This window comes from Topomyia yanbarensis, chromosome 3 (assembly GCF_030247195.1).
Source record: "Topomyia yanbarensis strain Yona2022 chromosome 3, ASM3024719v1, whole genome shotgun sequence".
NCBI lineage: Eukaryota > Metazoa > Arthropoda > Insecta > Diptera > Culicidae > Topomyia > Topomyia yanbarensis.
Window position 1 is genome coordinate 25,207,175 of NC_080672.1, and position 25,681 is coordinate 25,232,855.

The following is a 25,681-nucleotide window of genomic DNA, read 5'->3' on the forward strand; positions in this document are numbered from 1 at the left end:
GGATTTTGAAATTTACGCGGTTTTCATTTACGCGGATTTTGAAATTTACGCGGTATCGATCAATGAGGTTCCCTTTATCGCGGATTCTTAAATTTAAGTGGTCTTCATTTACGCGGATTTTGAAATTTACGCGGTTTTCATTTACGCGGATTTTGAAATTTACGCGGTTTTCATTTACGCGGATTTTGAAATTTACGCGGTTTTCATTTACGCGGATTTTGAAATTTACGCGGTTTTCATTTACGCGGATTTTGAAATTTACGCGGTTTTCATTTACGCGGTTTTCATTTACGCGGCTCGTATCCCCCGCGTAAAAAAAAACCTGAGTGTATCTATATTACATCAATATAACAGTATGTAAACAAAACTGGTTTAAAAAGGTATATGAAATACTCATAATTGAGTAAAGCGAAAAATTGAAACGAGCAATGCGTTGAATAAAAATAGCAGCATCTACTCTAAACGATCTCTCCAAATCATAGAAGCATTATGCCCACCACGAGTAAGTTCATCAGAAATTTTGAGACTGATTGACTACGCTCACGATACCTTCGAATAGCACTCCGTGGTCGAACAGTACGCGAAAAATAGCAAAACATGATATCCGATCCTCGGTCGTCAGTAGCCAGTGTCCTCTGCATGCATTGTGGCTTAAGAAGCAAAGCACGGTGGCGGTTGCGAGAACTGATTAGGTACCAGCTCCACTATCGATGATACCTAATAGGAAGGACGGTCGGTACGACCTGTGCTCCTGAAGAACCTGGAACCGAACAGAAACGTAGAATAATGGACGGTGAGAGTTGATCGTCCGTCGGGTATTCAGTGCAGCCTGGTTCAGGTTTAGACACCAGTTAAACTGGGTGGATTTGTTGTGTACCGATCCAATTATACTACTGTAGACTAATGTTGTAACTACCGTGTTTACATGTGTGTTCAAAGCACTTTTGGTGAAACTGATAATGGTCAAACAATGGTATAGAATGCATGTCTTGGAAAGAGGGAGAGAGAGAGTGCAAGAATCACAGTCGAAGTTAGTACAGGTACTTGGACATTTCAGTTAGTGAACTGACAGTGCGATTGATGGTTGACCTGTTGTTGTTCAGTGGTGTTAGATAGTGTTGTGTGCTATTCTTATCAGTAAGGTAGTTTGTGAACCCATCCAGAATTTTTTATCATTCTATTCGTCGTCCAAATATTTAAACAAGGATTTCGGTTCGGTGAACAATCTTTATTCATCATATAGGTTATGTTATAAAAAATCAACCGCAAATGACAACCGCAATCTGCTAACCGGTGTAGTGTAGGTACATAAACAGTAGGCAGTGAGTATTTCGCAACCTTCAAGTATAGGCAAAAAATTCGCCGATTTGATTTTTTTACTTCGTTTCCTTCGAAATATTTTGTTCGCTTGTGAACTGGAATCGCGGGTCCGGTCTTTCTACATACCTCTTTCTGCCTACGTTCCTACATAGAACAGCGAAAATAAAACGCCAACACACATCAAGCCGTGCTGTGGCGCGCCATTCCTCGGAAGCTACTTTATGACGATGCGCTATATCTCCATAACGACCGGTGCCGCTCGTTGCTTTGCTCCTACCTCTCGACAAGAAGTAGGTAGGTACGCACGGACGTACGGACAGCCAATACACCACAAAAACGCATTTCACAATGGGCTCAAATGGTTTACTTATTCACTAGCGCGGTACATAGATACTTTTGAGGACGAGGGGGGGGGGGGGGTTAGAAGGGCAAATATCAAAATCCAGAACCGGGTCTCTTTTTGAGTTTCATCAGTTCAATTGGGGAACTATATTTTCACGCTCACGATAAAAAAAATCACATGAGATTTCCGATGAGAAAATCCAAAATCGCCCTTCAACCCCTTAAAATAAATCGATATATATATATTTTTATGGAAAATTTACCAAGAAAACAAACCCTCGAAATCGTAATAAAATTTGTTAATAAAGGGTTACGTCTGTTATAAATTTCAAGTTGCTACGATATATACTGCCCATAAAAGCATAAGAGTCTTGTTGGATTGTATTCTGTATCACCACTGAATCACAATGTACAAATAAGATTACATGATTTGTTATGAAAATACCGAAAAAAATACCAAAACATGGTTGTCCCATCCATAAGGCTCAATGAGAATGTAAATCTTCAATAGTGTTTTTCTCGGCTTGCTGTTTTTCAATATGGGACTCTTATGCTTTTATGGGCAGTATAGGGTAGACGCAGTATTTCGCGAGTTTCAAGACACCCCAAAAAGATATTACCACAAGTTTATTGTCCTAAGTTTACTCTAAAATTTATCCATACAAACCTACCCTCAATTAGATGGTTGCAAAGAGCTATAATGTTTTCAAAAATATCATTTTTGCAAGGTAAAATATGAATGCTTTTCAATGTATCGATTACAAATCAAAAACGTATATCCTATTTTCAAACCCTCCCAAAACCCTTTCAGAAAAACTAAACAGAATTAGATTTCATCAAGTTAAACCAGAGTTAGAGAGATTTTTAAATTTCGACCTATTTCTTCGGACCCATTTTCAATGCCCGTTTAACCCCACTTCCCCTCAAAGCAAAATTCTTATATTTGACCGAAGTCCATCCCACATTAGTAGAAACAAACGCTGGAACTTTCATCAAATGCGGAGCACAGCAGTATGACCTCTCGAACAAAGGGTGCCACCTTTGTAAAAACTGACACTTAGGGGGGTAAGGATTTCTACGTAATAAAAACACTTTCCGATTTTTTTTTCAATTTGGGTGAAGCGAATTGATCAAAACTTTTATACATTATAATGTATCATTTCAATAATATTCTGTAGTTTTTCTATACAAAAATATTGACAAGCGACTCGATGACGAAGCTTTTTGTAGAACGTCTGGAAAAACACGATTTGCGATGTTAACTGCCATTCAAAAACTACATAACCATTTTATTTCAAACTTTGCAAACACATTCAGTGTATAAAATATCTAACCCCTACGTTGAGTTGAATATATTACACGTTATCAATTGCTACGTGAAAGTATTTGTGCGGAGCTTATTATACATGAAGGCGATCACAGAATGATCGGGCATTCTTGAAGTGGGTCGTTGGATGTATAATAGAGCCATCACCTTTCATCTCCAGGGTTAAAAATGTTTGCATCTTTAGATAAAACAAATGTCTTTGAAATTTTATTCCATAAAAGAAGTGCTGGTCAGTGGGAGGTAGATTGTATGCACACATACACATATCGATGGATATTGATGTAAAATTCATGTTTTATGCAAAATAATGAGTATTTTAGCTCAGCTCTCGTGGCTGGGGTCCACTAGAACGTTGATAACAGTCTTTTATCTTTCTGCGGACAAAACCAGCCTAGAAGCCGTGTGGTATCCGGCTTGCTGAAGTATCTAAGCCAAGAATTGATCCACTGGGTTCCTGTTTCCATGTCGTAAGATGCGACTGAAAACAGGAGTCCTCAAGTCAATGTGTTTCTCGGTGCCCAGGACTAAATGGCTGGCAGGACAAATGATAATGATGTCCCTAATACCGATTTCAGGGTTCGCTATAGGCGATTAAAAGCCAACGTGTTTGGTATCTTCTAGTTGCTGTACATCAAATGCTGATGATAAAACGTGTAGTGCTGTTATCGAGTATGGTTAGAATACCACAAATTAATCTTCAGCATAAACGTACTGCAACAATGAATCTATCTCGCCTTGCTTCAACAGCTTTGGTTTAAGAACCGTAGCATATAGCATAGCGGGCATAACGTAGTTGGTAAATCGATTGCCTGGTACGCAGCTCACTAGGGTTCGATTCCCGACCCCACATATAGGGTTAAAAAAATTCTAAAGAGATTTTTCTAACCCGAAAGAGAGGCGAATGACCATAAGGTTAAAACCTCTATAATCACAATAAAAAAGAACCGTATTTCCGTAAAGGCAACTTCTCGGTTGGAAAGCTACTCAATTCCGTCTACGTAACTTTCAACAAAAAATTGCATGATAAATCCACGTGAAATGCCTCCTACTTACGAATAGTGCTATTAATGCATGTCTTTTATCCGAACTCACAACTCGCGTTATTTGTGATGTCGCGTTCAACATGACTGTTGAAAGCATAAATAGAAAATACGTCTAACCGAGCAGAAGAAAATAACTACAAAATACTAAATTTATGTATTCCATACCAACGATTTTATGCCACAATATGGTGTTAATAGGCTCTACATAAGAGGTAACATACCAAAAATAATAACACAGACCTGTTTTGACGCCATCTTCGATTGAACTGACAGCACCCGAGTGAAAAGAAACATGCTATCCATTTCTAGGGAGTCCAGAGAGCAATTCTCTTCGAGAGAAAAAAATTACGCTCTTTCCTTTAATTATAGAAAGGTATTGAAATCATTCTCATTTTAATTGAACACCCGTTAAACGGATGATGCGCCATACGAGTCCGTGGCACTATTTTCCATTCAAGAAATCTTGAGAGCAAAGTATGCTCGATGTGCTGTGTGCAACATAAATATGCATTTATTATCATTCATGCTAATTCCACGACTTGACGTTCTACCTCATGGTGGGTTGTTCAATAATTATATCTGATTGAACTATTTGTGATCTAAATTCCCCCATCAGTTCCAGGACCGACAAATTCTAATCCATTGCTTACATCCAGTTAGATCCTAAAATGTATCTACTCACCGATCGGAATTGTGCGGCAAACTATGAAATGATTTCGAACAACTCCAATCTTGGACACATCAACAGAAATACATGTCACGTTTCTGGCGTATTTTGATTGAGAAAACAAGGGTCCCTTATTGTTCGAATCGGAAGATCTGAGATGAAACTCGGCTTTTGCTCTCTTCCATCGTGCACCAAAGAAGCAGGATGCTCGCCAGCGAAGGAACTTTTATCGAGCCAAACAAACCCAATAAAGTTCAGCCGGTAATGAACTGGAATTCTGGCTGGTTCCCGATCAGAAACACATAACAGAAATATTTCAAAACTATATCTCGCTTTGTTACTTGTTATAAATTTCTGTTATTTTAACTACTAACGAGACCTAATTTATAACACAATATGTTACAAAAATTGTGTTCTGTTAAAATATTGTTATTTCATTCTGATCGGGTTCCAGCTCGTATTCCGGCTCCAGTGACACAACCTATTCTAACTAGAATCGGTCGTGTCACTGGAGCCGGGATACGGACTGGAACCAGCCAGAATTCCGGTTCATTTCCGGCTGAGCTTAACTGGAAACTGTTAAAATCCGGAGCCAAACGAGCATGACGTCATACAATGCAAAAAAGCAGAACAAATATTGCGGTTTGATTTTAAAAAAAAGTATTTTGTTTTTCGCAGAAGTCTTCACTTTTCAAATTCGTATTAATATTTTACAATGTTATTTAGAAATATATTTATTGTGTATATTTATTTTACTTATGCTCTTTATGTTTTTGAAGCAATTGGATATTTTGTTTTGCTTTTCTTAATCTTGTTGCTCAGTATCAAACGTATAACTTCTCTTTTGATTCGTATATTGAACTACTTGAAAAATTATTTTGATAAAAACAAATTATCGAATACAGTCGAGAACATTCGAGCTTGCACATTTTTGGGTGATGCTAGTTTAACCTAAGACATGACATGACAATAGAGGGGGTCGTTTTTGTTCCAATTATACGTCAGAATGTTCCAGCTCCTGATTGGTTGATTCTAACTTTTTGCACCGTACGCAAGGTTACTGCAGGGATAGCTAAATGATGTTTGTCAGTGTTGCTATATTTATAGAAAAATAATGTAATTGCTTTTGACAAATAATATTAATATCGTTAAAAGAGTAAAAATGAATAAATGAATCTAAAATTTGTCAGAAAATGGTTTCATCAAACCTTACTAAACACCCATGGCATTGAAAAACAGTGCCCTTTATTAATATAATGGATTCAAGATACAAAATATTGCAGGCATAAAATAAATTAATAAGAATCCATTTTCATTTTAAAAATAGCAACACTGTTCGGAAGATTTCGGCAGGGTGGAAATCTGCGAAAAGAAGAATGTCGAATGAAAAACAAGAAGCCGATTGTCACGTCTTGTCTTAGAGTTTAACATACTTGTTTTTCTAGTTGCCAGTTTTGCGGTATTTACATCCGCGTGTCTATTACTATGAGTGTCTATACTCGCCCCCCGGACGCCATGTTTTATTTTACAAGTATAAAACTAATCCTCAAAAGTGACACATGTTCCCACCTTTCTTTCTCTTCATCTTGGTTGTCGGGTGCATGTGGAAACGAAGTATTTGGCTATGTGTCAAAATCGCTTCACTAACGCCACGCTCGGTGATATTGCGGACTTTTCATAATTTAAATTGACCTTTTTTCCATGGACGATGAAAATTCATCTTGTGTTACGACTGTTTGTCTGTGGTTATGGGATTCATTATTTCTTCGGGAATTAAGAATCCAGGCAGTTCGTTGTTCTATGTTGTAATTGTATTGCGTTGGCATTTTCCATTCCTCCACCTTTTCTCTTTCGCCTCCTTTTTCCATCCGATCAGAAACGTGATGACTTGATGAGATGTCATGGTAAGGCATCTCCAAATAAAACGGGGACCGTATTCTGATTTCTGATCTGATGTAGATTTGCGGGTATCGACCGTATATGCGTCTTCTTTGCCATTTGCTGTTTCGTTGGCGGTAATGGCTGTTACTTCGAAGATAGTAAGCTCAGCACAATGATCGAAAACAATGTGTAGGTTTGTAAGCAGCAGCTACGATTATTTGGGATTCAGTTGTTGCAGATGAAGGCTTGTTGGTAGTTAGCATTTTTTTTCCTTAGTGACTTTTGTAGTAGGGGTTCAGTCGTGTGACGTGTTATTACAGAACTGGAACTCAACAGTCTGTCCTTCATATGCGCACAGCGCGGTTTGCGAATGGATAACACCTACTATTTGATGTTGTAAGGTAAGGTAAGAAGGAATGGGTTTGGTCACCCGCATGTTCACAACACGAACGGCTTCCACCTTTTCATATTTCGACGTAATTGGTGGAATAAATTTACCAAAGTACACGCAAATAAATTGTTTATAGTTACTCGATTTATAAACAAGGATCTTGATTCTAGCATTGTTATGCTCAACGAAGTATTGCATAATAATGCATTCCGCCATGGTTAAGATATGGGACCATCCATAAATGACGTAGAATTTTTTTAATTGATTTTAAACACCCCCTCCCCCATCGTAGCATTTTGTCACAAACCTCTAAATACCCCCTGGTAATTACGTAGAATGACAGTAACTCTCCCCCCCCTTGTCAGCGTATTTTTTTTAAATAAAACGATGTTAGTTATTCCCCTTTAAAAAAGCTACGTAGCATGACATGACCCCCTACCCCCTGTCGTCACACATCATCACAAAATACAAAACTCCCCCCTCCCCCATATAATGCTACGTCATTTATGGATGGTCCCATTGAACGTTATTAGTTTAGCTTTACGTATATGATGGAATTGGATGAAGAAGACTTTCGTAACACTAAGCCGCAATTGCATCTTCAATCATTGTTCCGCTTCGCGAACATTGGAACTAATTTGGCAATACGTAACTATCACTGTATTGTACCGTAGTGTGTTCACACTGTGCTGGTAAACCTCACTCATCGTGTTCACACTGACTGGGGGCAACTATTGTTTGTCGATTACTTTGTAAGTTAAAATCTAGTGTAAAGCACAAATATGCCATGCTTGAGATCGGTTCCACGCCTACTTTCAACAAAAAGTAAATAGTAAAGATAAATGGTCGGTGTTAAGTCAGACCGGACTAAGTGACAAAATATTGATTTCGAGAAAAACGAGTTTAAAGTTTGAATCGTAGCATCCTTTACATTATAATTGAAAATTAATTTTTGTCATAATTCTTGATTATTGTTACATATTCCAAATCTGGCAAAAGTCGAATATAGCTGACGAAATTTCCTATCCAGTGACATCATTATCTCATTTTTTTATGTTTTGCGACTTAGTCCGGTCTAACTTAACACCGACCAAATGATACAGTAACCGACCGCGAATAACAAACCAAAAGCATCGACCACGAGAGATGAGAATGCGAATCGACCCCGAGCCATTTGCAGGTAGAGATCCAAGGATTTCTGTGATCAGATCTTGTAAAATTCATGTTCCTAACCGCATTAAATAACAAAAATCCTCGAAACCGATATCAACACATAATTACATTTTTGGGCCCACTGTGTGCTGTTGAAGAAGTTCTTTTGCAAGATATATTAAAATCTGTATCCCAAATTTGTATAGTTTCATGAACCTTTGTATAGTTTGAATGTTAGGTTTTATGCAAAAATGGTGTAAAACATTAAGACATCTATATTTGTGCTGACAAAGCTTTTTCCAATTAGCAATTCTGTACTTATTTGTTTTATTTCATTAAATTGTTTCAGATGACTCTGAAAAATACGAAATATTCTTCATAGTTCCGTCCATCAAAACCTAATTTGAACCACTCCATGACACACCGCCAAACATACGATACAATACATATATCTACACGTACCGTAAAATGAAGTGATTCGAACACTTGCGGACCAAAATATTCATCGAAAGCAAACCACTTTTCAATGTCAACACTGCTATCAACCTAGCAAAGCTACAATTTTTGATTTTGCAAGTTTCAAGAAAAAAAAATCGTTCACCTATTTGACGCCGAATGAATCAATGTGAATCCGCCTCGCCGGCACACCCCTCGTTACGGTATCTCAAAATCACCAGAAGCAAGAACACACAGGAGAAACGAAAATAACATTCCAATATGTTTAATCACTTATCAATAGGCCGCGAAGCAAGTATACAAAGTAAAGTGAACCGAGTTGGGTAGTTGAGGAGGAGGTAGCCGAGCGGAGCTTAATGATATGCGGTAAATATCCACAAAAAAAATCGGAACAAGCTATCCAAACGGAACTGGGAAGAACGCCAGTGATAATTGAAACGCGGTAAATGGAGGTCGAAGAAATATGATCCATTCGGGAAGTACGGGTTGTTTTCAAAGTTTCTCACAGTAGTAAGCGATGCACCACGGAGTGATCTAGCTCTAGATAGTTTGGTAATCTTAAGCTTGTGTGATCAGCTACCAGATAATCTGTTTGTGAAAGCTAGACCAACCTAGACGTTGGTGCGTGTCGCGGGTTTGTGTGTGTGGTTATATGTAGTAACATCACCTTTAGAAGGACGGTGGGCGACGAATCAACGACAAAGTCGTGTAACATGGGTACCTATCAAAACCAAGTGATCGTCGGTAATTATTTTTCATTTTTCGCGACCTTGCTACGAAAGAAGTGCGACCGTTAGCGGTGGGCACCGTCTGCTGCGTTTTGTTGTCTACGTACCTACCTATATAGCAGAGTCGGTCGGATCGATTGCATATTTATTCACTCTGCTGCGCGGATGACGAAAACGGCGCGGCGTTGGCGGCCACGGCGAACCGATATGACGATGAAGATGATGGGTGAAGTGAAACATGAAAGTTGCAATGTCGTATAACTGATCGTAAGTCAGGACATTAAGGAATAGGTGGTCGGAAAGCGTGGAAGCGTAAAGTCGTTGGTTATTTATAAGATAGCGATCGCATGGGTGCGTGATGATCAGATCATAATAGCATGTGAAAAGTACTTTTGGTTGTAAAATGGATACGGCACATGGCAGCAATTTATAGATGTTTTCGTCAATCGAATCGGATAGATCGAAGAGTTTCACTTAGCCAAGGGGAGACTTTAATTTGAACAGAATTCGCTGTCGGTTATTGGCGTGAAGATTTACTGAAGGGAACTATAGGTATCCTTGCAACGCAATGACATAATCGTTCAGAGTACGAATTAGTTTCGAAAATCAATTCGTATAATGGTCATTATTTTTATTGTCAAATTACTAGTAAGTTTGGTGAACTACTATTTTATTGCTTTTTCTCTGTCTACCTAGCAGTATAAAATAACTTTAGGGGAGACTGAGGAAACTTGATACCCTTTTTTATTTATCAGTCCAACTCCGTGGAATGATAAAAAACTATGTATTTTTTTGTAGTTTTATATTGTTTCTAGGGATGACTAATAATCATAAAAAAATTACATGGAAATATTATACTGGACATGAGCTATGAGCATTTCTGGAAAATAACAAAAAAATGGAAAATTCATAGATCAGTGGAGACTCGATCCCTAATTTGGGGACACTTGATTCCTTTATGAAAACGTGTTTAAAAGAGCATGTAGGGTAATAAGCCTATTTTTGCCCTGTTTCTACTATCATCCTACCCATCTGAAGCCTTTGGTTAGAGCAGCGTCTGCCATCTTTGCTCAACGCATTGACTCAAATGGTATTGCGATAATGGGGGTACTCGACTAGAGATTTTGCTGCGCTCGAACAGAAGATTTTCACCATTCTCAAGACAATTTTGTTATTATATTGGCTCTTAATAAGAGGCGAATGACCTTAACGTTAAAACCTCTATAATCGAAATAAAAAAATGGACCTTAATAACAAATCAAAGAAGCTGAAATAATAAAATTATTGTAGTAATAATAGGGCAAAAACGGGTACATTACCCCATTCAATTTTATAAATGGATTGTAGTATTGATTAAATTGTTATGATTAGATTTTGTTACTACTTATTACGCATCTCTCACCTGATTTTTTAAAAATTCCCCAAATCTCCGTTCAATTATTTGAAAGCTGTCTTTATTATGGTTGAGGAACGTCAAATGTGGGATGAATGGTTGCTACGTATACTGTAGTAAACAATTACAGTTATGTTTCTTTACGATGAAGCGTTCATTTTTGACATTTTTTTTATGACAACAATGACTTCAATTGTTCTGGTGTCAATTTGGTTATTTTCAGTGGTGTGTATGAAGTATGGCGAAGGGGATCAAATCTCCACGAATTTGAAGGGATCAAGTGAACACATAGCATCTATTTCAGCAAATTTTAGTAAAAATATAGTTGAACAAAAGAATCAGCTCAATCATAACGTATTCATATAATTGACATTCTCCTGTAATTCTGTATGCAAAAGTAGAGTATGTAGTGGGTGATTTTATTAATTTTATAAAAGTTTGAAAATTTGAAAAATAAATCTTCTTCAGTTCTTCTGAGACTTTTTTTTAAATCGGTGAAAATTCGGTTACACAAAAGTCCAATTTCTTTTTTCTGTGTTAATGAAATTTATGTTTAGATAAAACTACGCAACTTTATAGTATGTTCGATTAATGTATTCTGATCCGCCTTTGAGTTACAATGATGGGATCAAGTCTCCCCGGGGATCAAGTCTCCTCAGTCTCCCCTAGTACAGCACGTTAAGGAGATCTATTCCCAATTATTGAATTTCTAATGGGATTTTGACGAAACCTGAATAAGAGATGAAATATTAAAAATATAAACACAGGCCTTTACTATGAATACCAATATGATAATGAAGCCAGTGTGAACAGTAAGAGCGTGATTGCGATTATTCACAGTCGTTAAACTCGATATGCTGCATAAAAAGAGCTCTCGTGTCTTCAACAAAGTTGTTTTTTTAATATTCGCTATAGCTTTACTGAAGACACAGTGTCTCTAAAGAATGTGTTTGTAGTTATTACTTCATAATTACTTTTAGGGAGTTCAATTACCATTTTTTTTTAAAGATGCACTGTATTATGCTACGAAACTTGTCCGAAGACACTAAACCTCTAACTTTTAGTTTCGAAATTATGTGATTTTGATCGTAAGAACTGGTTTCCAACATCTATTTCAGAATTTTTGTCTAAGTTTCTTTGTGTCGGCATTTCTAGCTAGGTGTTTGAAGACGATGAACGGAGTAGGAGACATCAAGACCGTCGAACATCATTAGATTACCAAGCATGGGAAAAATCGCATCGTGAACCGATCATTCGCGCTTCGCAAGCAAGCTTTCTTCAGTTGTGATGCATTCTGTTAGCTTCGAAAATGATACCTAGCAACCTGTCGTTACGGACACATGCGATTCAAAGCTAAAACAACCAACGAAGAAGCACATCAGTTGTGTTTTAATTCTTTCCTTCCCCAACGCGGATGGCTTCGTTCGCGAAGCTCTTCTCGAGCGGTTCGCGGTTTGCATAGGATTTTCATTTTACAGTTTTATTTCATTTTCATATTCGCACAATATAATTAATACTTGGAAAACCATATACCATTTTAAAACTAGCTGATAATCAATGGTTTTAAAAATTTGCAACAATGCACTGCTAACAAATAGGCCGCAAGGAACTTCAGTAGATCAAATTGCTAGTAGTGTATCACAAAACTACCCATAACGCGATCTGTCAGCAAAAAATCCAGTGCAAAAATAGGTACTATGTTTTAATCATGCATGAAGAAACCTTTGTGAGCTTCGCGAAGCTACGTGACAAACATTCACGAGCGAAGAATTGACGCTACTTTTAAATATTTTAAGCTTCACTTGTGATTCGCAGTTTGCCCATCTAGTGACCTGCTCTGAAGTTATTAGACTTCTCCTTTCGTGCATTGATTATGGTTAATTAGTGAGCACAAAATTTTGACTACTTTGTGATCCACAGTTAGCAACAGTCGCGCGAGTGAACGAATTTTCCCATGCCTGATCCTCCGCGATTCCACACTTGGAAATGTCTGTCTCGATCAATACATTGTAGTTCGTCCATCGTTTCCCCAAAGCTGTCGTCCCACTTGCAGCACCAATTTCAAAACTATCCTCCCGTCCTACATTCCCGGTTCCGTAATCCAAACTGGAGTCCTTTTCCAAGCTAGACGACTTTGTACTGATATTTAAACTTTTCTTCGTATTGTCTGCGCCAAGCGAATCTTGACTTTCTAAGCTCTTTCCTTTCGGTAGATCCCCATTTGATCCTTCACCTTCCACAGTATCACTATCACTACGCTCGATCGAGTCTTTCTTGATCGATTCTTGATCCGAAGAAAGTTGCCTAAACTTTAGCAAAACGGGTGTTCCCGATTGTCCTGATTCCTGCCACGGCTCGTAGTCAGAAATCGAAACTAGATCTTCCTGAATGATATCCTTGTTATCATCCGACGAGAAGATCAATTCTATGTCATCCACTTCCTCTTGATTCTCGGAGTCACTTTTCTTCACCGAAGTTCGAGTCGTTTTTATGTAGCCAACGGCACCCTCCGGATCCAGCTCGACTGGAGTAGTGACATCCTCTGTAAAGACTGAATTGTCTCCCTCGGAGATCGAAGGGTTACTTTGCCGATCCACGTCGACGTGCAGATTTTCCGATGACCTCTGCTTAATGTTGATTCCTTCAGTAGACCTTGTAACGCTTAGATTTTCCTCATTGGTTAGGTTTATCTTCAGATTGGATGCATCACCTTTGACAAATTCCTCCCGAACTGTCACATTTTCCGCCGGGTCCTCCGACTCTTCGCCAATGGTTTTATCCTCATCCTCTGGTGTTTCGAATGTTTTCGTTTCGTGTTCAACTCCCGCTTCATCTTTGGTAGCTTCCGAAGAGTCCGCTTCGGAGCTGCTACCTTCAACGTTGATGTTCGAAGAAACCTTAATTTTAACATCTATTCTGGAAGCCATTGTCGAGTGACCGGAGGCAGGATGTGACAAGATCTGAATGTCCGGCACTACAGACACCTTCTGGTGGGTGCCATCTTTTAGGAAGTGCTTCTTACGAGGCGATTCTTGTTTGGTTTCTAACTCAGGAGACGAGTCTTGCTCGTGCTGCGCTGACCCTGTATCTTCCGCTGTTTCGTCCGCAGGTACTTTACTCTTTTTCTTCTTCAGTTTTTTCGATTTCTTCGACTCAGGTACGTTTGTCAAATTTATTTCTTCCGTGCCTTTTAAATTTCTGGGAATACTACTCTCAGGTTGAAGCGTTTGATTTCTCAGAAAACTCCGCCCCTCTTCCACGGTGTCCCTCACGCTGATTTGTTTGCGCAGCCGATCGTTATCCTGTCGGCTTTCTTCGAGTGCTGTCCGCAGCGATACGATCGTTTCGTGCAGTGCTCTTATTGTGTCGAATGGACGCACATAGGATTGAGCGGACGAGCTGGTATCGGTGCTGTACGGGCAGGATGACCCACCGGTGACGTACGAACCGAGCCGGTCCATCGGGCAGCTCGACGGTGGGGAAGACGATGGGTGGTGGTGATCGATGCGTTACTCATTGCTACGTGCGGGATGACGTTTTGATCTAAGTGTATGGAGAAAGATAGAGAGAATAGATTACAGAGGTTAGAACAGAGTTGCAACATATCTAAACTACATTTATCATTTTTCACATATATGTGTATTGTGTAAACTAGATAACACGTTAATCAAAAGCACCTAACGTGCTCAGGATCCAAAGTTAAGAATACAGAGTCCAGAGTTCAGCGTGCAGAGAACAGAGTCGAGAATCCTGGGTCAAGAGTTCGGAGCCCAGAGACCTCACCCCAAATGACTGTGGCCAGAGCCCAGAGCTCTGAGACCAGAATCCAGAGCCCAAAGTACTTAACCCAAAATACTGTGGCAAAAGTTCAGACTCCAGAGCACAGAGGCCAGAATCCAGAGTTCAGATTCGATAATCCAGAGTTTATATTCCATAGCCCAGCGACCAGAACCCAGAGTCCTGAGGAAAGAGCTCAGAGTCCGGAGTCCAGAATCCACAGTCCTGAGTGTAGAGTACATAGTCCAAAGTTTAGATTCCAGAGTCCAAAGTCCAGAATCAAGACCCGGAGCCTATAGCTCAGACACCACAGTCTACAGTCCAGAGTTCATAGCACAGAATCTCGAGGCGAGAGCTCAGAATACAGACTTAAGAATGTGGAGTCCAGAGTTCACAGTCCGGAGCCCAGAGTCCTTAACCCAAATTACTGTGGCCAGAGTCCAGAGCTGTGAGACTAGAATCCAACCCAAAATACTGAGGCAAGCGTTCAGTATCCAGAGCACAGAGGCCAGAACCCAGAGGCCAGAAGCCAGAGTCCATAACACAGAAGCTCGAGGCGAGAGTCCAGAGTCCAGAACCCAACGTGAAGAGTGCAGCATCCAGAGTTCAAAGTCCAGAATCTAGAGCTCAAAGTCCAAAGACGAGAGTCCTGTGACCAGAGTTCAGAGTCCAAAGACCAGAGTCCTCAACCCAAAATACTGAGCCCAGTGTCCCGTGTTCAGAGTCCAGAGATCAGAGTCCAGAGCAGGCCCGTGCGGGTTCAAACCCCCCCCCCCCCATGAAGGTTTTGAATTACTTAAAAATTTATTAACTTCCTGTTCAGGAAAAAATATACTGCAAACCGTTTTGACCAATAAAATGTCATGTGACTTCAGTCACTCTAGAAACCAAGGACGAAACTTTGCGAGGGTGGCTGGAAAGGGATGTATGCCAAGTTGGATGGCTTCTCTGAAGGATCGGTACACGTTTCGTCAAGCAACAGCAGCTAAGGAGGAAAAAACACGAAGTTGGAGAAAATCGGGATATCGTTGTTTAGAGAAATTTTCCCACCGATGATTATTCCGTAGAAATGGCAGCGAAATGGATCGCGAATATGGGCATCGGTATAGGGTGAAATACCGCCGCCGAGAAGTTCTCAACACCAGCTAGCAGATAAATAGGAGCTTTTGGCCGACACCTCCGGATCGATTCATGTCTCAACAGGTTGACGATATTGCAGCAGACCTGAGCAGGTCAGATGTATCGCGAAGGTTGGACAGCAAGTAAGGAAAAGTAGCTATGGATAAAAACATGACGACACAAAACAAAATAAGTAAGAACACAAAGCGGTTTCCCCGGGTGGATGAGGTTTGCGAGATACAAGAGATTTAGGTTTAGTCGGTTGGCTTAACAATTACTACAAACCAATCCAAATCCATCACGAGCCAGCAGACAGCGCACAGTGGTCGGAAATACCAAAAACGTTCACTAGAGGCCAAACTATCGAATATATTCACAGGGTGTCTTTGTAGGAATTGTTTGTATGAATATTCCCTACAACCGGAGAAAAATTAAATTGAGGCATGGCTTACTATGATTGAAATAGAAAAATTAACTTTTTATACTGACGAGGTAGAAAGTTGGTGTCTTCGACAAAGTTTTAGAAATGCTCATATTGAAGAATTTTATTGAACAACTTGAGCTTGTAGGACTTAATGTTATCGATTTATAAAGCGTTTTCTAAGGCCCTCCACTTTTGTTTGCACGAAAAGATTAAGATTACAATTAAAAGCTATAAGCAGTACTCATGCATATTTTTACAGAAACCAATAAAAGAATATAAATTAGTTGCAATTTCATTTTTAGAATTTATTTTTGACATTTTTATAGTTTGCACTTATTCTTAAAGTTTTTTTTCTGACTTTTTACGTATTCGTAAATAACTTTTGGAGCAAGAGGATTTGATTATCTGTAGAACATACAAAGTATACCGTACTAATTTCATCGTGAAAAAAATGCATCTGAATCGAAGATGGCACGGTATGATTTTAATTTTTTTTAACTCATTCTTGCTGGAATTGCTCACATGCAACAACACCACGCGCGATAACGTACCAGACGTACTTGCTCGACAAATGATGTGTAGAGTGACGGCTCGGCAATACGTGCTTGGGCTAAGTGCTAATAAGAAAACAAATGAAACGTTAAAAATAGGGTATTTTCACTAAGATTACCGACGAATTTATCAATATGCATGCCATGGTGAATCAGTTAAATAGCAATCAGCGAGTGGGGAAGATGCAATTTTGTCTTTTATATAATTTTAGTTTGCTTTGCTTTTTGAGAATTACAAAAGGCTAAACATGAACTGTTACGCTACATCATTTTGGATGCAGCTTTCAAAGTTTCTTTACATTATAGAAAAAGTCTGCTGATCTAGGGAATTATTTTCAACTAATAGAACATATTTTCGAAGCTTTGATCATGAAAATCGTGCATTTGAGTTTTCATATGTACAAATCAGTGTCATTTATTGCTTCATAGTAGTGTGTAGGGCAAAAATGTAGGTAGATCAACTATCTGTTCAATGCATAAACTCTGATTGTGATCCTCCCTTATTTAGAATGTAGAATACGGAACACTCCTCGTTTACTGAATTCTCCACCGTCTCTCTATTAATTGTGACTGCCTATCAAACTTCAATTCAAGCATTCTCAGCACAGAGCAAATATAGCAAACTAAAACCTTCACTATAAGTTAGAAGAATCATTACACTTGCATCCCCCATCGAAATTTGGGCTTTTGGTGACTATTTCCCGGATTTTATTCTATGGATGTTTTTAGACTTTCATCCGTTATTTTTCATAGAAATTCATACTAATACAATGAATATGCATTTTCAACAATATCGTCACAAATGACATATTTGAACACATGTTTCTTTCAAAATGCAATTGAGATACGAAGAGTTTTGAAAAACATTCGTGGAATGTCTCTTTTCAAAACATTCAAATGTTAAGTCAAATATTTTTCTGGAATACCCAATGACTTCCTTAATCATAGTGTATATAAACGCTTAGTATAGCATTAAATATACTGAATTAAATTGGAGTTGATGTAGTTTTCGATTTTCGGTCATATGCCTCCCCATAGTGCAACGTTTCGAAAGCAAATCGCTTCATCTTCAGGGAAAGTAGGGTTTGAACACAAATTAGTTATAGTTTGTTTTCATAAAATAAACATTTTGCAAATTTTCTCAGAACTATAAATATTAGCTTTACTAAGTAGGATGTAATATTAAATTTATTTCCGTGATTGGCTCTGCTCTACACTAAAAATCAAAAACGATTTATAGGAAAATAGCAGACAAAAGATAGTGGTGTGTTAGAAAAGCTTGGACATTAACAAATATTTTAGTTTAGTAGAACGACACAACTTAGAGAATAAGAATCAGCAAGAAATACCACGAGCACAAAGAGAAAGAGTGAAAGAAAGAAACAGAGAAATAAAAAAAAGAAAAAGGAGAGTGAGAAAGGATGGAGGACGTTTGAGAAATGGTAAATGATGGTTAAAGCCGTGGCTTTATTTTTAAATATTATGCAATATTTTGATTCCTTACATCTCTATTATAAATATAGAATTGGTAACGTTTACGCCATGACCAGTATAACCTAAATCTTGTAGAAGAAGTCATAATTTCATTAGAAGTTTGGGATTTCAAAATACATTTACTCTCGGAAAGACCTTAAGTATAAAATGAATATGAAGTAAATTAGAAATCTATTATCTCACTAATAGGTGGATTACTTGGTGGTCTGTGTGTTTATATATCACCCCATCTACCTCATGCTTAATCCAATGCATAAATATATCAACTCTGGACAAAATTCCACTTTGAAGGGGGTGTGGTTTTGTAAGGGTTTCAGCTAGTAAAAAAATCACTTTTAGCGATTTTTTTTTACAACTTTGGATAAAGCGAATTGAACCAAAACTTTTGTGTGTTATAATGTATCATTTGAATAACATTCTGCAATTTTTTCATGCGAAAATATCCACAAGCGACTCGGTGATGAAGCTTTTTGTAGAACGTCTCTGAAAAAAACACGATTTGCGGTGTTACCTGCCATTCAAAAACTACTTAACCGATTTATTTCAAATTTTGCATACACATTCTATGTGAAAAATACCTAACCCCTACGTTGATTTTTCCGTTGTGTCAGCGTGTTATTCATCAGATTCGTAGTTGTCATCGATGTTTCTAAATTTTCGCACATGCAGGCACACTCATACATTATGCTGTTATAGCCACTTTGACTATTTCAAAATATCGAAAAAAAAGTTTAAGCTTACCCAATTACGATACAAATTTGGTTCAATATCAAAGAGAAGACAAAAATAAAATAAAAAATCCACATGTACATTTCACATACACCACCCTCTCCCCATGAACAAGCGTGGACTTTGTCGTGATCTCTACCCATCCCTAAATTGTCCACGTGGTATATGGATGGCCCCTTATATATACTTACCAAGTGTAACTAGAATGTAATAGACATTTCCACAAGGTCCACTCACTCCCCGTGAATGGCCCAGGTAATCCAACAAAAAATAATTTCATCTTCTTTTAATATAATTCTTGGAACAGAAAGTAGCTGGGATGAAAGCGTGGGAAGCGAAGATTTTGTTGGAAATCAAATTAATGTATTTCGCCATGACCGTAATTTGTCTCTTTGTCAGAAAAGTCTAGAGGAGTCATTATAGCCATAAACGCAGACTTTCCTTCAGAAGAAATAGAAACCACGAAACATATAGTATTTGAACATATATGGGCAAAAGCAGTACAGTAGTGATTCGCTGGTTGGACACTTTTTAACTGGACCGCTTTTTAGTTGGACCTCCGCTAGTTGGACCATTGTCCAACTAAAAGCATCTGAATGTAAAAATCTTATGTCAAATTTACTTTGACAATCAATCTGACAATTATGAGAGATGTGAACATATGCAATTGCACTACTAACGTCTCCTTTGGAGAGTTTTTGACATCTGTCAGTTGGTCCAACTAACAAATCAAATTCGTTAGTTGGACATAGGTGTGGCCTAACCAGCGAATCACGACTGTGATATAAGGAGAAGTGTACGTATTCTCCTCTTTGTATTTTCCACATGAAAATGCTCACAAAAAATCATTTGAACTATTTTTTCAAACTGTAGAATCTATCATGTCAAGCATGGAGACTGAAGTCAAACTGCATATTTATGGCAAAGATTTTCGAGCTTCTTTTCATTATAGTAACAAGTTAGGAGTCACACAAGGAAGCATTATGGGCACATTACTGTACCCAGTGTTCTTCAAGGATGTAGAATTTATATTTAGCGTTGGGGCAGAAAAATTACCATATGTCATCAAACAGAATTTTTATTTGTGCAATCAGTATAGTGAATTGCAAATTCATTGAGATTTAAAAAAAAAATTCTTAAATAAACAAATAAGCGCAGTAAAATGGGAACAAACTTTGGTTTCTTATTAATCATTCATAACCTGATCTTAAATTAACATTTGAATTTGAAGTTTATTTACAATAGTGCCAGCACCTTAAGCTGAGACTACTGAAAATGCTTTCTGAGTTTGTATCGTTAACAGACTATTCGCCAATCTCAAATACGAAACGTGTTAAAAAATAAGTTTGCAAAATTCGTGTACCCTCCTTTGCCAACCGGCTGGATCCGCCAATGTTTCCCAGTGCTTCCCAATCGCGTCCAATAGAAAGTTTGCGAGCAGAATAATTTACTCGAAAAACTTTGTGACGATTAACGTAGAACAACTTGCAACTGAGATCTCAGCTAACTGTTATAATGCGACCAGAATAGGCATGGACGAACTTTTGTAAGCTAGAAAGTAAATGTTTTGACGTAGGACTACGTCTTTGTTTTGGATATGGGGGTGCACTTTGCAAATTCTACAAAAATGGTATGTACCGAAAAGTGGTCCAATTTTAAACGCATATAATTCAGCCATCTCACGATAAATTTTCAAATTTTTTGCGCAAATCGCCGCAAATACTTCTAAGAATAGATAAACCCAAAGATTTTTGATATCATGGCATTAAAAATTTCAAAATATCGCGAATTTACACACAGAAGATAGCGCTTCCTAAGCCCGGTACGACAGATTTGTGTACCTACGCTTCTATGAATGACGTCATCATCGACTATTTAAAGAACGGATTTGGCCGGACAAGCTCAGTTGCCTGTTGAACGGAAGGCGGAGCAGATCACTGCGCTGTGTGTTTTCACTGCCAGTGTAGCTGAATGAAAAGTCCGTTACACTGTCTTTGGAGGTACGCTATCCAGTGCTATGCTTTCTTTTGTGTTGTGCTCGTTTCCAGCACACTTTTATGTACAATCTCGAACACAGTTATTCCTACACAAAAACGCTTGTACATTCGAGCTCCATTTGCAAACACGGTTAACATAGCGTCGTGGTACTAGTTGTCTCTTTCGCTCTACCCATCATCATCAGCGTTGACTCATTTTGCTTTGTTCGCTGAGGTTCAATGTTTGAGGCGAATGTAGATATATCTAATTTGTTGGCAGGGTTACTATATTCACAGATTTTTCTGTAATGTCAGAGATTTTTTTTCACAATTTTTTATCACAAATTGTTTTTTACAGATGATATATTTTTGGTATTTTGATGAAAATTTGATAGATTTTTGGAAATATTGTGATTTTCTACAGATTTTTCGGAAATTTGTCACAGACATTTTTTCCTGTTTCAGTTATCACAGATGGTAAAATGATATTTTAGACCGAAACACAGATTGCAATGTGGCATCCCTGTTTGTCAACGGATGCATGCGTAACCTGCATGATAGCAGTCTGTCTTTCATTGCGCAAAGACGAAAACTTTATTAGCAACAAATTTACGTGGATCGATGGAAAGCCCAGATATATGATTAAGACCACTGCATTCGCTACATTTGTATACGTACTTTAGGAAAGTTAAAATGATAGCAAAATAAAACTAGAAAGCTTGGTCTATACATGAAATATGATTATATTATCTAAAATTTGATTTTTTCTTCACCGGTCCGGGTTTTTACCACACACAAACGAAAAGTTTTTACAATTTTTGAAAGCTTGTCTTGTGCTATAAAGATTTAGTTTCAGGTATTAGTTTGGTCACGGTTTTCTGTCTTCTTTCTTCAGATCTTCTCAAATAAGTTTAATTGGATTCGATCGCCTACTACAAATGAAATAACTTGATAACCAAGAAGGTTTGGTTCAATATGTAACATTCGATGTTGATTGGTGGTGCTTAAACTATTCGTAAGAATTATATTTGAATTATTATTACTCTAAATGTACTAAGAAAATAAATATTTTACATTAAGTAGTATAGTCCTCCCGAGCAGAGTCTGACAACAAATTGAAAACTAAACTTGATGTTGTGATGTTCGGCAAATGATTGCTCATGTTGCTGTCGTTTTGGTCGTTTTAACGGTTAAAAGATCAAAATTGAGAGCAGCAAAATTGTCCTATGACATCGAACAGAAAACTAATTCTGCTATCAGTGAGAGTAAATTGAAAGCTCATTGAGATGTTGAAATTTTTTTTGATAAAATATGTATGTTTTGCAACAGAAATATAAACATAGAAAATTCTTCAAACAAACAATGATAGCAAATTAAGATCAAATTTTGATGTCATATTTAAAAAATCTAAAACTGATAGCACAATAAGATTGCAATTTGATGCTATTATCAAAATATGAATTCTCCTTGTTGTAATTTTGATGTTCGACTTTGCTCGGCCTACGCCTGCAGTTCGTGCAACCCCATAGGGCTGCCCCTTGTAGTTTTTTTGAAAGCAAAAAGAACTTCGCAGAGGATCGAAAGACTTAGATCCACCGGCGATCTTCTTTTTAGGCGTACTAAAACGCAATCAATTTGGTAGACTTTTAACGAAAACGAGTTGAAATGAAATACATAATACTTCTCAATACATTCTCGGCGTACAGAGCGATTACAGAGCTAGTGCCACGATCATAGTGACGCTTTAAATCATATCTGATCGGGGTTAGATCATACGTCAGTAACTTCCCAATAAAACCAGCACCTTACATCCTGTACCACCGATTAGTAGACGTTAGATCTTACCGCTATTACTTACCCTACGGTGCCCCATATACTACACCAAGGGCCACAATACATGGAAACCCCAAATTAGAACTAATTTACATGCAACTGTTTCAATCTGAGCCACATCCCTATCGCGCATTGTCGATCGATGCTTGACGACACTAATTTGTTCAAACCACACACAGAACAGCGCGTTGAGTCATTGGCCATCTTACGCTAACTAGCTCACATCCTCCATGTCCGTTTCTCATTCACAGACTGTTAACGAGCAAATCGGGCGGGTTCGGCAAGTAAACTGTAACATCCCCGGTACGGGCGGCAGTACGCGGCTGCATCAGACACGTCGAGAGCGGATAGAAGCGAGGAAGTAAGTTAGTGTATTGCCTCGGGAAGTGTGTAAAGATAAGAATGAGTGAATGAAGAAAAAAACGCTGAATAAAATGATAACGAGACTGAGGCAAGCGAAAATAACAATTATAATTCATACATGGAAATGAAAATTTTGAACGACCATCGGCCGACCGACCAGTAAGCACTTGCCATCAGTCGGTGTAATATGTGCAGTTTTGTTGGCCACAACCGCCAAACGATTTTGCGGATATTGTCGATTCCAAGAAGAGGAAGTACCGATATCTAGGTTCGTCAAGTTTTGCCTCCGATGAGTACCGGCCTGGGGCCACTGTTAGCAACAACCTCCACTCCGTTACGATTCGAGAGATAATGAATGGGATCGCCTATCTGTATGGAGCATTACTGTTTCTACTGAGTCAGACTGAGCTGTCGCGACAGGTGAGATGCACGTGCGATTGCGTCAGCGATGTTTTCTGATTAACTAATACGTTTTTTTTTTCTTTTCGTTGTGTACAGTTTTACAATAGTAATTTCGTTGAGGATACTTCCGAGAAAGATGGTTCCTCTTCCGGTCCACAGGATGATAGTTACGTCGTAGGGGTTGTGGAATTTCGACCTGAACTGTTGAACATGGATATTCGCCAAAGAACAGAACTGCATTTGGATGCCTATGAACAACTGATTCGATCCGATGAGGCGAAGGTGAGTGATAAGTGTAGCGTCATTTCCAATTAACAAGTTAACGTATTATTTCACTACTTAACAGCTAGCTGACCTAATTGTGTTTCCCGAGCTGACTCTTAACACACTCTCGGATCCGGTCTACGTCCCAGACTCACATGACAACCTTATACCATGTCGAACAGACTCGCCGGAGTTATTATCCCGAATGTCCTGTCTAGCTGCTGAAGTAGGCAAATACATTGTGATAAATCTGTCCGAGATCTTCGACTGTGAACCGGAGGAAGATCCTCGACCATGTGGTCCCCATGGTTTCCATAGGTACAACACAGACGTCGTGTTCGACCGCAACGGAGCTGTGATAGCGCGATACCGCAAGTTTAATTTGTTCCGGGAAGCGGGTACCAACACGACCCATCTGCCAGAGATTGTAACGTTCGAGACTGACTTTGGAGTGACGTTCGGGGTGTTTACCTGTTTTGATCTGTTGTTTGCACAACCGGCACTTGAACTGATCAAGCGGGACGTAAAAGACTTTATTTTCCCGGCAATGTGGACTTCGGAGCCACCGTTCCTAACAGCTACGCAGATCTTCGAGAGCTGGGCACACACAAACAATGTCAACCTGATTGCGTCCGGTACAAATTACGATCCGGCCGGCAGTACGGGAACAGGTGTGTTCAACGGTCGCAATGGAGCAGTATTTTCGTTCATGACTGGTGCACCCACCAGGTTAGTTTTCCCACTCGATTCATATCACTTAGTTCTTCATTCAACTTAAAACATTATTTGGAATTTAAATTCTACTATCTGAATCCGAACAGAAAACAAAACTGTGGTATACAACTAAATTATATTTTCCAGGACACTTTTCCCCGTCCGTGTACCGAAAATCCACAGCAACCTTGGGCCGAATCTCATTCCGAAGGTAGATTCTGGAACAGTATCCGGACGACTGCACGGGAAACTTCTCGAAAACATTCGCATGGGCCGAGACTTCCTGGAGGCATTTACCACAATGCAGATCAATCCGGAGCAGTACCATGACCAGATCGGACAAATAATATGCAACGGAGAGTTCTGTTGCGATTTCAGCGTGACGCTAACGGTGATTCCGGACCGGGACATAACCCACTACTATCGGTTTGCCGTGTACGACGGGGTACGAACATTTCAAGGGTACGCTGATGCACACGTTTCCACCTGTGGAATTATCACGTGTCGCAACACTTCACTGGACAGCTGTGGACTGCCAATGAACGAAAATTCCAACTATTTGGAATTTAATGAAATTTTCATTTCGGGAAAGTTCATCGCCAACGGGACGCTTGTGATGCCAAACTCGCTTGACGATATGTTCCATTCGCTGGACGCCGATCGGTATCAGTTCTATTCGAGTGTCAAGTGAGTGATTAAATGTTTATTTATTACCGATACAGTGCATCCCATAATGCAATCTTACCGATTTCAGCTATTCAACCAATACTCAGAACGTTCAGCTCACGCTATCAAGCACCGTAGCCAATCTGCAGACATTTGCTATCTACGCGTTCAATCATAAAAACTTTGAGTTTTTCGCCCCGGTCGAACCACCTCCTGTGGAAAATACGACGGATAGCCCAATCACTGATACCGATACTTCGGGTGAAGATGATGAAGGCGGTAGTAGTTTAACCGCACCGCTATCCAATACTCTTATTCTACTGCTGCTGGTCAGCTCCGTAGTTTTACTTTAAGATCGTCGGTTCCAGCGACTCCGGTCAGCTCAGTATTTCAGTAGGAAACGCTCAAAGTGTTTATTGTAAATATTGTAGAAATTAGAAAAAGTATGAGTATAAACCAATTACATGCCAAAATATTCTAGATTTAGTTTTTCGACTGGAGGCTGGTTACGATTATTATATCTCTATATAATACTGATTAGAAAAACTTTAAAATAAATACGAGGTGTAAGTTACCATTTGTATAGATGTTATAAGCATGTTGGTATTTTATATGTAACTAGTATCCGGGCTTAAAATAAACTATAAAGCGAGAAAAGTCAGAAATATA

General features: G+C 38.8%; 2 protein-coding genes across 9 annotated transcripts; one reads left to right on the top strand and one right to left on the bottom strand.

Moving 5' to 3' along the window:
- The first annotated feature begins 655 nt into the window (after positions 1-655).
- On the top strand, positions 656-25,681 carry LOC131693992 (vanin-like protein 2). 8 transcript variants are annotated; one of them, XM_058982312.1, is made up of 8 exons: positions 1,049-1,142; positions 1,244-1,322; positions 1,473-1,614; positions 22,855-23,386; positions 23,465-23,650; positions 23,715-24,361; positions 24,494-25,033; positions 25,101-25,681. In XM_058982312.1, the coding sequence occupies exons 4-8, from the start codon at positions 23,318-23,320 to the stop codon at positions 25,363-25,365; spliced, it is 1,707 nt and encodes a 568-aa protein (XP_058838295.1). In that variant the 5' UTR covers positions 1,049-1,142; positions 1,244-1,322; positions 1,473-1,614; positions 22,855-23,317; the 3' UTR covers positions 25,366-25,681. The 8 variants fall into 8 exon arrangements, with proteins under 8 accessions (XP_058838296.1, XP_058838297.1, XP_058838294.1 ...); XM_058982316.1 differs by lacking the exon at positions 1,473-1,614 and having other exon boundaries at positions 1,051-1,142; positions 1,244-1,304; XM_058982313.1 differs by lacking the exons at positions 1,049-1,142; positions 1,244-1,322; positions 1,473-1,614 and adding an exon at positions 656-793.
- On the bottom strand, positions 11,906-14,237 carry LOC131693993 (uncharacterized). Its single transcript, XM_058982319.1, has one exon. The coding sequence runs from the start codon at positions 14,159-14,161 to the stop codon at positions 12,578-12,580; it is 1,584 nt and encodes a 527-aa protein (XP_058838302.1). The 5' UTR covers positions 14,162-14,237; the 3' UTR covers positions 11,906-12,577.

Coding starts and splice junctions, on each gene's coding strand:
- LOC131693993 (XM_058982319.1), bottom strand. CDS start 14,161: ATGGACCGGCTCGGTTCGTACGTCACCGGTGGGTCATCCTGCCCGTAC.
- LOC131693992 (XM_058982313.1), top strand. CDS start 23,318: ATGAATGGGATCGCCTATCTGTATGGAGCATTACTGTTTCTACTGAGT. Junction 23,651..23,714: donor TTCGATCCGATGAGGCGAAG/GTGAGTGATAAG, acceptor ACTACTTAACAG/CTAGCTGACCTAATTGTGTT. Junction 24,362..24,493: donor ATGACTGGTGCACCCACCAG/GTTAGTTTTCCC, acceptor TATATTTTCCAG/GACACTTTTCCCCGTCCGTG.